We start from the raw sequence: 13,350 nt of genomic DNA on the forward strand, positions 1-13,350 counted from the left end.
TATAGGAACATCTATTGTAGTTCATATGTTATAATTCAGTAAAACAAGACCAAAACCACTACCAATTTCAGTGAGTGATTGCCTTAACTACTGAAATGTGTCACCTCTTGACTATTTGAAGCGTTACTCAAATATGCCACAGACCACAGCTCTTTTTAACTTTTTGAGAATCTCGTATTTTCCAAGGAACTGCAAGCAAAGAATCCTTTAACTTCACCTTCTCCACATCTGTCTTTCTCAGTTTTCATTTTAAATATCAGCTAACATAAATTAACCTCCAAGTCCAAGCAACGATACTTTTCTTCATACTCCAATTGCCTCTTGCCTTGATAGACTATAGCTGTAGACCAGTTGAAATAATTTTTACAGGAATGTGATATCGAGGCTTTAATTTTCCCTTTGTAATTCTAGAGGATACTCAAACCTAGCTCAAAGCTCACAGCTGACAACACAAAACTCCCACCTACTACATGTGTGATGGCATGAGGTACTGGTACTGGGACAAAGTCCATGGAAAAAAAATTGGTTTCAGTAGATTGTGAAACAGTTTCTGGACAGCATGGGTCTTCAGTCACCAAAAAGAAAGGAAGATCACTTGCTCCTATCTCATCTCCCAAAAAAGGACCAAAGGTTAATTTGATTTAGTCACTGCAGATATAGAACAGTATTCACAAACTTTATTCTAGATATAGAACAGTATTCACAAAGGCTTTATTAACTTCCAGTCAATTTACAAACATAATGTGAAGGCTAACTGGAATTATGTAATTTTTTAAGCAGAATAGACTATTTCAGTTGGAAGGGATCTACAATGATCATCTAGTCCAACTGCCTGACCAATCCAGGGCTGGCCAAAAGTTAGAGCATGTTATTAAGGGCATTGTCCAAATGCCTCTTAAACACTGACAGGCCTGGGGCATTGACCACCTCTCTAGGAAGCCTGTTCCAGTGTTTGACCACCCTCTCTGTAAAGAAATGCTTCCTAATATCCAGTTGGAACCTCCCCTGGTGCAGCTTTGAACCATTCCCATGTGTCCTATCACTGGATCCCAGGGAGAAGAGATCAGCACTCCCCCTTCTCAGGAAGCTGTAGAGAGCAATGAGGTCGCCTCTCAGCCTCTTTTCTCTAAATGAGACAAACCCAGATACCTCAGCTGCTCCTCACAGGACATTCCTTCCAGCCCTTTCACCAGCTTTGTAGCCCTCCTCCGGATGCATTCAAGGACCTTCACATCCTTAAATTGCGGGGCCCAGAACTGCACGCAGTATTTGAGGTGAGGCTGCCCCAGCGCTGAATGCAGTGGGATAATCCCCTCTTTTGACCAGCTGGTTAGGCTGTGTTTGATGCACCCCCGGACGGGGTTTGCCCTCTTGGCTCCAGGGCACACTGCTGACTGCTACTGAGCCTGCTGCTGGCCAGCACCCCCAGATCCCTTTCTGCAGGGCTGCTCTGCAGATAAGAGTAGATACGAGTCTTGGGCTTTTTTTATAATATAGCAATACATTTTCATCTTCTGTAAATCTGAATATTCTTCTCACTTTGATCTTTCTTTCTTCTTAGTCATTTGTTGGTGAAATTTTCTTTTCAAGAGTTTGTGAAACTACACCGTTATTAGGACTATATGGGCTCCTGGAGTAGAACTTCCAACACACAGGTCATGTCTCACATTTCCCACTAATGCCTGTTTTTGATGATGATAGGATCGTAAGTCTTAGTTTTAACATTCACTTTTGGTTTGTTCACATGCTTTCATCTATGTTGATTTGCTAACACCTGTTTTTGTTTAAAAAGAAACACTACAGAGCTGTATTAATTTTCCCAGAAAAGGTCAATGCAATTTTTACTTTGGGACCTTCAGTGACAGGGAGTTTTCAAAGCTCTCCCCTTCTCTGCTGACTGCAGAGCAACTCCTCTGAAGTGGTTTCAGAAGACCAGGCAGCCTCTGCTGCACCAGCTTCTCCCTTTGGTATCCAAACAATTCTTGGCTTAATCCAGGCAAAAGCCCAGCAGTATTACCATGGCAGAGCCCATGATAATTCTGGGAACACATGCACATCCATCCCCTCTCTGCAGGTTTCACCTCTGTGAGACAGGAAAGTGACCTTCTTTGCACACAGAATGAACAGCATCCTGAAACACCATCTTTCTTCTTCCCGTGAAGCCCAGTTTGGTTTTGTAGCTCTGCTCCCCTGCACCCGCTGGAAACCCAGCACAGCTGCCTGTCACCTCTGCTGCCATGGGGATGGCACACACCCTGCTACAAGGCCTGTCCTGACCAGCGGCACCAAGAATTACCTGCTCCTTCTGTTTTAATAAACAAGGAAACACGTATGTATCAGAAAACATCTACAATAATATTCTTCCTTTCTCATGTCCCTCACGTCCCCCACAGTCCTCTTCCATCACAATAAATAGCCTCCCATCCCTCACAAGGAAAGATGGACTTTGGCCTGTTGGGAAAGTTACCCACTTCCAACCCTTTCAGAAACAAGGAGTGAGTCACCAGGCCCCAAAATCCCCCTGCAGCACACCCTCCTTACAACCCCCTCCTGTGAAGCAGGACGCTTCTGCCCAAGCTTGCGGGAGTGATTAACCGGGGCTGCACTACACAAAGACTGCAGGAGTGTCTGCTCCTTTCTCAGGCCACCGGGTTCCAAATAGTTTATGGTTTACACCAGAAAGGTCATAAGTTTGCATTGTATCTGGAAAATGAATGGCTACTAATGCAAACCTTTGAGTTCTTCTGTGAGGTGGTATTTTATAGAAGATACTGTGCCCTATGTCACTAGTGGTATCAGCTTTAGTGTCTGTATGATTTGCAGTGAGCACTAAAAAGAAATCATTATTAAATTATTACAGCAAAACATTTCTGTCCAACCCAATAAAAACACACAAAAAGTCCCCACAACCTGATTGGGATCTTTCCCCTCCCCTCGGAATAATAGAACTCCACAAATATCCGTAAAACAAAGGTAGTGAAAGCCCTCCTGCTGAAAAACTAGAAAAAATATGTTTTAACTGATGAATGGCTGTTTGCCCTCAGCTTCCTTACAATGCATGAGTCTACCATATTGCTTGTTCTTCCCTGTTCCTCTTCCAACCCATGTGCAAGCTAGGCTGGCACTGGGACAACAGAAGAAGTCCCACGAGTACACGAGCAGGTTCCAGCAATCACACCATACCTCATCAATGATGAAATGGTTTACTGCTGAGGTGAAGTGACAGAGCCAAGCCATGCAAAGGGCAGAGCACTTTGCACGTCTTGCATAAAAATACCAGAGAACAGCCTTGCTATTCAAAATCAAGAACATGTCTTGGGGATGACCGGAGTACATAGCTGTGCAGGATGACAACCAGAACCCTGAGAATTACCATAACATATCCTCCTAACTTGTCTCCCTCAACACCTCTGATAGGCTCCATGACTTTCCTAAGAAAAAGACCTATCCGCTGCTTTAGTATGGTGAAAAAAAATAAACACAAAAGAATAACCTTAAAACCAGAGAAGAAACTGAAGACACTTTTCAGTAAACTGACTCAGAGACAGACAGCAACTTTCCTCCAGCAGTGATAACTCATTGGTAAAAAAAGCTTAAGCTTTCTAAACCAGGCATTTAAGATGGAAAAGATGACAAACCTTCACGACAGATATAAAACTTACTAAGCATGCTGTAATAACATCAGTAACTCTGTATCTGGGGACTAGTCATTTGCTACACGTAACTTACTACTTCAGTGGAGGCCAACCTTCTGAGAAATTCTGATTTATGTTCAAGAAATGGCTATTTCTGCAGAACTACACCCAATGAAAACTCCCGTACTGGAGCAGCAGCACAGAGCACTCCTTCCTGTAGCCAGAGTGGAGCTTGCAGAATGCTCAGAAGAGCAGCACATGCTCCTTCATACTCCTCCAAGGCTGAGCTGCAGAAAGGCCACCCTCTCCCACACTGGCAGGCCCTCTGCCTGTACACTTTCAGTAGCTTTACTCTCACCTTCCACACCCCAGCAGTTACATCCACAGTTTTATAATTCTCCATAATGCATCCTCTTGACTCTGTACACTCATCATTTTGCAGCCTTTTGAAACCATGTTATCCTACCCTCAACTCTGTATGTCAGAATACCACATTCATTTATTTCTCCCTCTCCTGCCTTCAGGATTTGCTCCCTTCATCCCCACATATTCCCTTCCTACCCCAAAAGGGAGCCCATTTATTCACGGCACAGTTCAGTGCAGATATACTACATCTGCCAAAACAAAGGAGTTGCATAATCTGAAATAGAATAATTAAGCAAGCAAATTACACATATTCCAACACGTGTATACCATTTACATAAGCTGTGTACAAATTATGCTTTCGGGCTTGTAATCTTACCCTTTTTTCTCCCCCATTATTCATTCATTCCTCTTTTGCCTCTATTTCAAGCTTACTCTTTGTGGCAAGAGCACAATCTTTATTAGTCCGTGCCAACACATGTACAATAATGGTGATCAATATCTAGTAATGAAAATATTCTAAGGCTTTCCAGTAAAGGATTCTCAGCTGCCTGCGAGACCTCAGTTTAAGCATACACGTCACCAGTATGCTGCCGTTTTACTTGCAATAAGCATTCATTTGGGGCCTAGGTTTGTTGCTTAACTTTCTTTCCTAATACCTTATGAATCACTCTTACGGTTGATTTTGTTTTCTTGCTTTCTCTGAATTTCCACTGAATAAAAAAGTTAGGATTTGAACCTCCAGATTTTAGCAAGACTTCAAGTAGAGTTTAATTTGCCATGTTCAAATACTCTAACTAGATGAACAAAAAAAGTTTCTGCCAAAAAAATAATGATAGCATTACACAGATAGTCTTGAGCTATGGAAAACACTCACATTTCAAACTAAACAATACCTTTAGGTGGATGAAGCTTGTGACCTGTTTTCTCACACCATCCAACAGGATGAATGTCTGAAGAATCAGCATTCACCCAGAAATCGTAACAATCTGGGTATCCATCAAAATGGAGCCGTATTCTGTAGCCACAAACCTAAAAGCAAGAATGTACAACATACAACACTATGTTTTAAGATATTTGCCCTACACATAACAGCTTCTGTTCAGTATTATGTATAACAACAGTGCATTTTCAGTCAGCCTTTTACTTCTGCTCAAGCCAACACTGGATGAATAAATTCATTTGATAAAAAGGAAAGAATAAAAAAGCAAAGCTATTCTCAGTCTGAGTGCCTCCTCTTCTGGTGAAAAGAGTTAACTAAAAGCTGGATATTGCCACTAGTGTTCAAGAACTTAAGAACTGTTCAACCCAACATCAGAATAAAACAGAAACCCTACAGAACAGCATGAATACATCTGATACAATCATGGACAAAGTGCAGATAATGATGCTCTCAAGCTATCCCAATTAACCAATATGCAAGAGAGCACTCAACAATACCTACGTTCAACAGGCTCTCCAGAGACATCCTGAGAACTGTCACTAAAGAAGGGAAATCAGTGGAGTATCCCCCAGAACTTTATTATTCCATGAAGTAATAATTTAACCACCGAGAGGAAAACAGGACACAATCCCTCGCTCTGTACAAAAGTTCTCCACATCTTCCTGAGTGCCAAATACCGTAACTTTCCTGCAGTCATCAATGAAAATCTCTTGACATCAAGGTCACCCTATTTTATACTTAATTTATACTCTGACATAACTTTCAGTCTGCCATCTCAGAATTCTGTGGAATTCAAGCCATCCTGCAGTAAAACATGACCCATCACTTAGTGCCAAGCACAAGGTACACAGGAAATACCCAACCACTGACACACCATCCCCAAGAAAATGGAAGAGATATCCACAGAAAGGGGATATGACTATGGGCCATGAAGAGATCCAGAAATGGGAACATAAAAACATAATATAAACTGCAAAATTACAGCTGCCTAGAATACCAATGATACAGAGCAGAGTACCTACCTATTCCTGTTTCCCCATTTTAATCCACAAAACAAAACCGAAAAAGGATCCTTGGTAAAACTATGTAAAAACTAATGTAAGGTATGTTTGAAAGACATACAAAACATAACTGAGAAATGGGTTCTCATTTATACTATTAAAAGCAAAGAAGCTACTCATCAGAAAAATTATTTCATCAACTGCAGCAAAAAGACAAACTGAGTTTATATTGTATACTAACTTGTAGAATTTGCCAATACAGGCAATTTCTGAGGCCATCAGCCCCCAAAAATTGTAGCAGAACTGCAACACAAAAAAGTATTAGGTATTTGTATCAGTGAATGGAACAACTATAAATACTATCAAACTTCTATAAAACTGTTATACATCAGTTGTCAGAGTTCTTCTACTTATTTTCTCTTTTAAATATAAACTACAGGATTACAGAAAAAGCACACATCATCCAACTAGTGTAATACTGTTTTCACTAGGTGTATATGTTAAATATATGTAAACAGTCACTGCTGCATGGCACTGGATATAGTCTTTACATGTCTGTCAGGTAGATTTAATACAGCATTATTGATTTAAAAGCCATCTACCTACATACAGTTTCTGTCTGCTTTTTAGGGAAGAGCAAGTACTTTCAGCTGTTGCTGTTTTGGTTCAGTCTCTCCTGTAATCCTGCACCACGGCTGCTTGCAGCCTCTACTTACCTCAGCCACTGTGAGAACACAGTATATCGACTGGTGCTCGGGATCCACGCCCTCCAGCTTCATCCCGACTTTGAATCCATTTTTGTTGTATGGGAAAGACTGATACTGCAATGGAGAAAAACAGTTTCAATACTTCTGAAAGTATACCAGAGAAAGACAGAATATCTTTATGAGAAGAAGAACAATGATTATTTATTATTCATGTTTCTGTAAGAACTAATAAATCACTTCAAGTTTCACCTTTTTAAAAACAGACAGCGGAAAAGAAAAATTGATGATTGTTCAAAAAACACACTGAAACTAGAATGACTTAAAACTTGAGAGTATGTAAGAAAATTATAAAGAACTAGCAAAAAAGTTTTAATCAAAGGAAAGAAGATGACATGATTTGCCCTCAACTTTTTTCACTAATTGTCAATAAAACATTCTAACAATGTAATTATTTAGTTTTCAGTCTGTACAGTGACACTTTGACACCTTCCTGGTGGTCATCATTCCTATAATAATCACAACAATGATGCCCTATTTTGCCTTTTCATTTCCACAACTCAGGTCATCAAAAATGAACTATAAGGCAGAAATATGAAACATTGTTTGTATATAGGGATGGCCTCTTTGATGTTAATTTCTCCTTTATATGTTGAGTCCAGATCAGCTAGTATTCCAGGAATATTTTTACATCACAGGAACATGACAACCCTTGTATCACACTAAAACGAACCCAAAGAATGTCTTTCAAAAAACAGATAGTGAAAACAAGACAAAGCAGAATGGATGTTTTCAACCAGAAGGCATCAGTGTCCCATGCATCATGCTTCCTGCCCTCTGTTAAAGAAGGAAGCAAGCTAGCAGGTATGAAGGTTAAATTGGGGGGAACATCAGAAAAATAACTGACTAAAACTGAAGAGGGTTTTCCACGGGTTAACAAATTCACAGCCAGACAGTTTTTATGTCCCAAATGGTTACAGACAAAACACAGGAGAAGCATCTTATATACTCCCCCTTCCTGTTCCTATCTAAAAGCTACACATGCTCCCTAGCCATCTGCAGTACCTTTGCAGTCAACAGAAAGAGAAGGGTACCAAGGGAGGTACTCAGAGGTATTACCTACTTGGAAGGAAGGGAATCCTCTCCTTGGTGGCTTTGGCTGCAACTGGCAGAACTGAATAATAAACCCAGGAGAAAAAAGAAGCAGTGCATGGCACTAGAGCAGGAATATGCAGTCAAGGAGAAGGGAAATGGAGAACCAGACCAGTTTAAATCAGCCTAAAGTGGCCAGCTAATAGTGCCACAGCTCTAAGTCCCTATCTAAAAATAGCTTAGATCACTTTGTAAACCTCAGTTAAGAGATCAGAGTATCCGAGTGCAGTACATGCATTTGAAAAGTTATTTCATCCTAACATCACCACACTTAATATCTTATTAATGAAAGTTTAATGAAGTTACACGATGCATAATTCTAGATACTTCCTCAAGAGGAATATAAAAGCAGAGCATTTTTTTTTTAAATCAATAAACTGAAATTTTAAAATCTCATCCTGGTGCACAGACTTGCAGTTAATGTCATCTATATCATAAATACCTTACAGATAAAAAACCTCAGTGGAAAACTGAAATGCTAGAAATAATGACACACTGAGGATTGGTGGCCAAAAATGTAACTGAGATTTTGCAAAAGCAAGCACAAATAAAATTACAAAGAAAGGAAACAATTAAAAAGTCACAGATCTGTTTATTCTTTCATTATTATAATAAACATTACTGTACAAACAGTACAAAATTTTACAAACAATACACTAAAAATTAAGCAATTATCACACAGGTATTTCCTGAAATTTAAGACATGAATTATCCACTATTCTTCCCAATGTCAAATCTAAAACTTCTAAGGCAACACAGTCTTTAATTTGGTTTCTGTTACAGCAAAGTAACAGGCAACTTTTAGAAGACTAGTAACTTCAATACTATTCAGCAGATTTCAATTTTGTGTATTATTCTCAATACATCACCCAAGGTAAAGCTAAGACAAACTTAGTAATCACATATTATCTTTACAACAAACATTTAAAGATACTTTGTTAAGGAGATATACAAGAACAAAATAAGAGTAAGGGTAAAAGGATTCAGCAGATGAGCAGATGGCAGACCAAGGATTAGAAACATTTATGTATGGTACAAGAACATACACAAAACCCAACAGATTACATCAGGGGAGATGGAGATTGGAAAAAACAACACTCAAGGCTCAATAATTTTGTTTTACTGGAACAGTAAGCGCTTGTCAGTCACAGCCTAGAAATTACTCTAAGGTTTAAGTACCAGGAAGTGGCAAGGACTCTCCATTATCCTGACCATTCCTAACTAAGAGTATGAAAAAACACCATGAAAAGTACAGCTTCTGAACTGGAAAAGGAAGAGAAAAAAAGAGTAATTCTCACAATCCAAACAGAAATCAAAGATTCAAAATCGCTGGTGAAGTTTGGGCTTTCTTTTTTTTAATCTTACTGTTCCTGTGGCTTGCTTGTCCATCTGTAAAACTGAGAAATACTACCTGGCCACCTCCGAGTGTTATTAAGAATTCTCTCTCCGCTACAGGTTTTAAGTACTGCACACTAAATAAAACCCTGGAGTTACCAGGAGGCTAAACACTTTAAAAGAAAACATTAAGTAAGATGCACTGAATGAGAAAGGTGCGCTGTGGAGAAAAAATAAAGGAAACCATACACCATCACGTAACTCCAGACTTTACCAGCACGTGCAGTGCCCAGAAAGGCTGGTATATGCCTGTGTGCCGCAAGAGCATTTCACGGAACTTCAGAAAGGCAGAGCAATGCTTTGTAAATCTACATTCCAGATGCAGACACTACTTATCCAGACTTTTTTTTCTTGTTAATTTTTCAAGCACAGGGGGATATAACTAAGGATGGTCAGGTAACTGTTGTTCTTGCACCTACAAATCTATGGATTAGGTACATTGCAATCCTAGTTCTTTACTTTTGTACCTCAGTAATGTCTAAAAGCATCAATTAAAGGTCAGCATCACACGCACATGTAAGCTGAAAAGCTAATTCCTGCACAAAAGATTTAATAGTTGAAGTATAAAGCAAACAGATGGAAATAGATGCAAGAAACAGACTACAAATAAGAACAGAATTAGCAAGAAATAATACCGGATATACACAGCAGAAGTACAGCAGCTGAGACACGTTCACATGTTTTGCCAGGTTTTGCAAGAGAACAGAACAGCATGGAAGCTTTGTGGATTTGCATACAGAGCTCTCTTCCAAACAAGAGAGACAGCACTAGTGAAAGCACTGAGATGACAAATAACAAAGAGTACTGTAGCAGGCAAAGTACAAGCAAGAGATGATGATGTGACATCCAATCAGATGACAGGCAAAATCGCAACAAGCCAAATTAGTATCTGACGTAGTAACAGAATATAACGTCAGCAGGAGCTGCCAGACGGGTAATATAATCAAAGCAACAAGCCAGAAGATGATCTTTCTACCACCTTTCTGAACATATTTAAAGAGAATGATAAGGCATGAAAAATGAGGGTATGTATCAGATTTTTAGCTTCAGAGATTAGAAGAAAAGGCTAGAACTTGCAGATTTTGGAAAAGCATCTGCTTTCTGTAGTCTCAGTTGACAGCATTCATCTACAACTACAGAATTCTCTGAAAAAGCAGAGAAAGATAACTAATTTCACATGTTCCAACTATCTTGACAATTGCTGATGGATAGCATTGTTTTAATCATGTAGGTTTTCCCCCAGAGAAGTGTAAAATCTTCAAATTATTTCATGATCTTAGGTGGTTGACTGATTTAAACTTTAGAAGGTCATACCTCTTTAAAAAGCTTAGTAGGTACTGCAACAGCCTTTTCTTCCTCTAGATAGGATGCCCAACACCATGCTTGCCTTCCTTTAGAGGGTACAGCTGTAAAGAAGCACACAATAGCAAAGGAATTCTATAACTTATCTTCTCAAGAAAAAAACCAAAACAATACTTTGAAGTTTATAATATGCCTATCTCAAATCTACATTTTATTAAATGCATTCATGGTGTTTCTCAGGACTTATTTCAGAAGTAGCTCTGTAGGTTTAATGGCACCAGGAACATAAAGGTTGTTAATTTTTCAAGCAGGGGGATATAACCAAGGATGGTCAGGTAACTGTTGTTCTTGCACCCACAAACCTATGGATTCTGTACATTGCAGTCCTAGTTCTTTACTTTTCTACCTCAGTAACATCTAAAAGCACCAATTAAAGGTCAGCATCACACACACATGTAAGCCGAAAAGTTAATTTCTAAACCAGGAACATGAAGGCTCCTGGTTTGTATAGAAAGGTTTCCAGCAGTTCAAATATTGATCAGTAACAAGAAAAAGCTCTTTCAGGTGACGAGAACAACTTACAAAGTCTTGCCCCCTGTCCCTTTTCCCTTATTGCTCATAAGAAGCATTAAGACATGCAGATATGTAGAAAGATCAGTACTAATCACAAAGTAGGTCAATATTTTAATTTTTTTTTTTCCAGAGAATTTCTTTTCCTGGGAAGCATTTTCAACTGGATAGCATTCGTTACATGCTTTTTTAATTACAGTTGAAACACTTTATTCTTTAACAGTATTCAGAACGTTTCTAACCAACTCCATCACTTGGTAGTTTGATGGTTTTGGGTGGAGAGACAGTGATTTAACAATAATTTCTCCAAGCCATCAAAACTGTCACCAGTGCTTTTTCCCCCCCATCATGTTATTAGCGTATGACAGAAACCTCCAGTTTCAGGTTTGTTCATATAGTATGAGCACTCACATGCACTTGCATAGTAATTGTAACATTGGCTACAGTCCATCTTAATACTGGCTACAGTCACATCAGCGAGTAACAGTTTTTAGGCCTTGAAAATAAGGCACTAACTGCGCTAGCAAAAGCCAGGAACTTCAAAAACAGATGGCTTGTGAGGCTGGCCATGTACGTTATCTATTTTCATACACCTCCACTCTGCTCTACTGACCTTCACCTAAAATGCCTCCTCGCTTAGCATTTCAGACCATAAACTCATGCTGCCAGGAGGATTCCTCACAGTCCACAGTATGACTCTGGCCTGATCCTGACTGTGGGCTACTCACAAGAGAACTAAGTCCCTTAAGTAACAGTCTGGCTAAGCATTTTTATGATTAAAACATGAACCATAACAATAGCGATGCCAAACTCCCCTGAAGAAAGCTGATAATGTAACCAAAAGATAACGAATTTCAGAATGTCAGCAATCACTCAATACTATTAAAGCACATCCATTTTATTTGTGATTTACCCCGTTTTTATCTATTCCATTTAAGAGATATGTTGCTCAGCACAATCATACACAGTCATGTGCTTGGTTATAAATTGGTCTTTTATACCACATCTCTTGTGCTGAACTGACATTTTCCAAAATAAAAAAAAAAACAACAGAAGAAATCTGTACAGATCATTCTGTCACTGGACAGCAGTGATTTCCATACAGCATTGGCTTTGTGCTTATATCTCACACTTCTTATCACCTCAGCTTTGGAAACAACTGTAGAAATAATATTTATACTTCAGGAGAAATTCTGTCTTGGGAGGGGGATCTTCCATAACTTTTATATGTTGCATCTTCGATCAGTATTTGATCTGCCTAAGGTGCAGCTGAGCTACTTGAAGCTCTGTGCTGATTAGCGGCCTGGCAACTTCTGGTAATGGCTCCCAGTCTACCACAAGAAACACTTTGGAGGGCAAGATGTAAGTTTGTGGTTGGTGTACCACTGAGGTATGATAGCTGCTGATTCTCCAATTCTTCCTAGAAGTATCTATCATACAAATAGCTTGAAAAAAACAGCACTCATTTAAAATATGTTTTATTATGCTGCTTGATGTGGTGTATGTCCCTTTGGACTGATTATAGCAATTATTCCTGAACAGTTCCATAAATATGTCTATTTCAAGCACATACTATAGATACAAAACTGACCCCCAAGGAAACAAAAGTAAACTTTCACGTCTGCCTAATATAGGTCTTTCAACATCTCGGAACTCACTGGGCCTGATTCCCTTTAATACTGGCACTCTTTAGAGGGATGGAAAAAAAAACCAACCCAAAAAACAACCACCCTAAAATGTGCATCAATTACATTTGCACTCACTATATCCTCCTCCACACTGCCAGAGGTATATAAACTGGCTCTCTGTAAAAGATAATCAATCTCCACATGATGGGGTTTTTTCCCAGTTTTCACTTGGCTCTCTCAGTCCTTCAATCCTCAAAACTTAATTGCTGTAAATAAGACTGGCACTCTCTTTTTACAGAATTGAAAAAAAAATGTATCAAATAAAGGAATACAAACTCAGTGAAACAATGCTGACAATTCACAATAAGAGATGGATATGACCTAAAGAATTAATAGTTGAGATTTTTGTTTCATAATCTAACTTACTTTGTTTCAAAACTGTTATTTCTACTTTTCTTTTTCTCCTGGCTCTCTGTGAGACTCTCAAGATCCTTCCTTCAGGTTTGTCCTCCTAAGGGAAAAAAAAAAAAAAAAAAGTACAGTAACCTCATTAGTTCAGAAGTCTAGTACAGTAAAATGGAGACACCCAAGGTTTAACCGTGACTTCATTTAAATGGCTACTGACATAGCTCTCTGTGATCTCAAACAAACGTGCAG

The 13,350-nt window shown here is 39.1% G+C and overlaps 1 protein-coding gene across 8 annotated transcripts in view; it reads right to left on the reverse strand.

Annotated features, from left to right (window-relative positions):
- L3MBTL3 (L3MBTL histone methyl-lysine binding protein 3) overlaps positions 1-13,350 on the reverse strand; it is an 86,654-nt gene that overhangs the window by 44,310 nt on the left and 28,994 nt on the right. For all 8 annotated transcript variants that reach the window (XM_069787374.1, XM_069787373.1, XM_069787379.1 and 5 more), the window contains exons 6-9: positions 13,120-13,204; positions 10,508-10,599; positions 6,659-6,763; positions 4,895-5,030 (exon numbers count right to left, since the gene is read on the reverse strand). In XM_069787374.1, coding sequence (XP_069643475.1) covers positions 4,895-5,030; positions 6,659-6,763; positions 10,508-10,599; positions 13,120-13,204 — 418 coding nt within the window. The remainder of the gene's footprint in view (positions 1-4,894; positions 5,031-6,658; positions 6,764-10,507; positions 10,600-13,119; positions 13,205-13,350) is intronic.

Source organism: Haliaeetus albicilla, chromosome 7 (assembly GCF_947461875.1).
Source record: "Haliaeetus albicilla chromosome 7, bHalAlb1.1, whole genome shotgun sequence".
NCBI lineage: Eukaryota > Metazoa > Chordata > Aves > Accipitriformes > Accipitridae > Haliaeetus > Haliaeetus albicilla.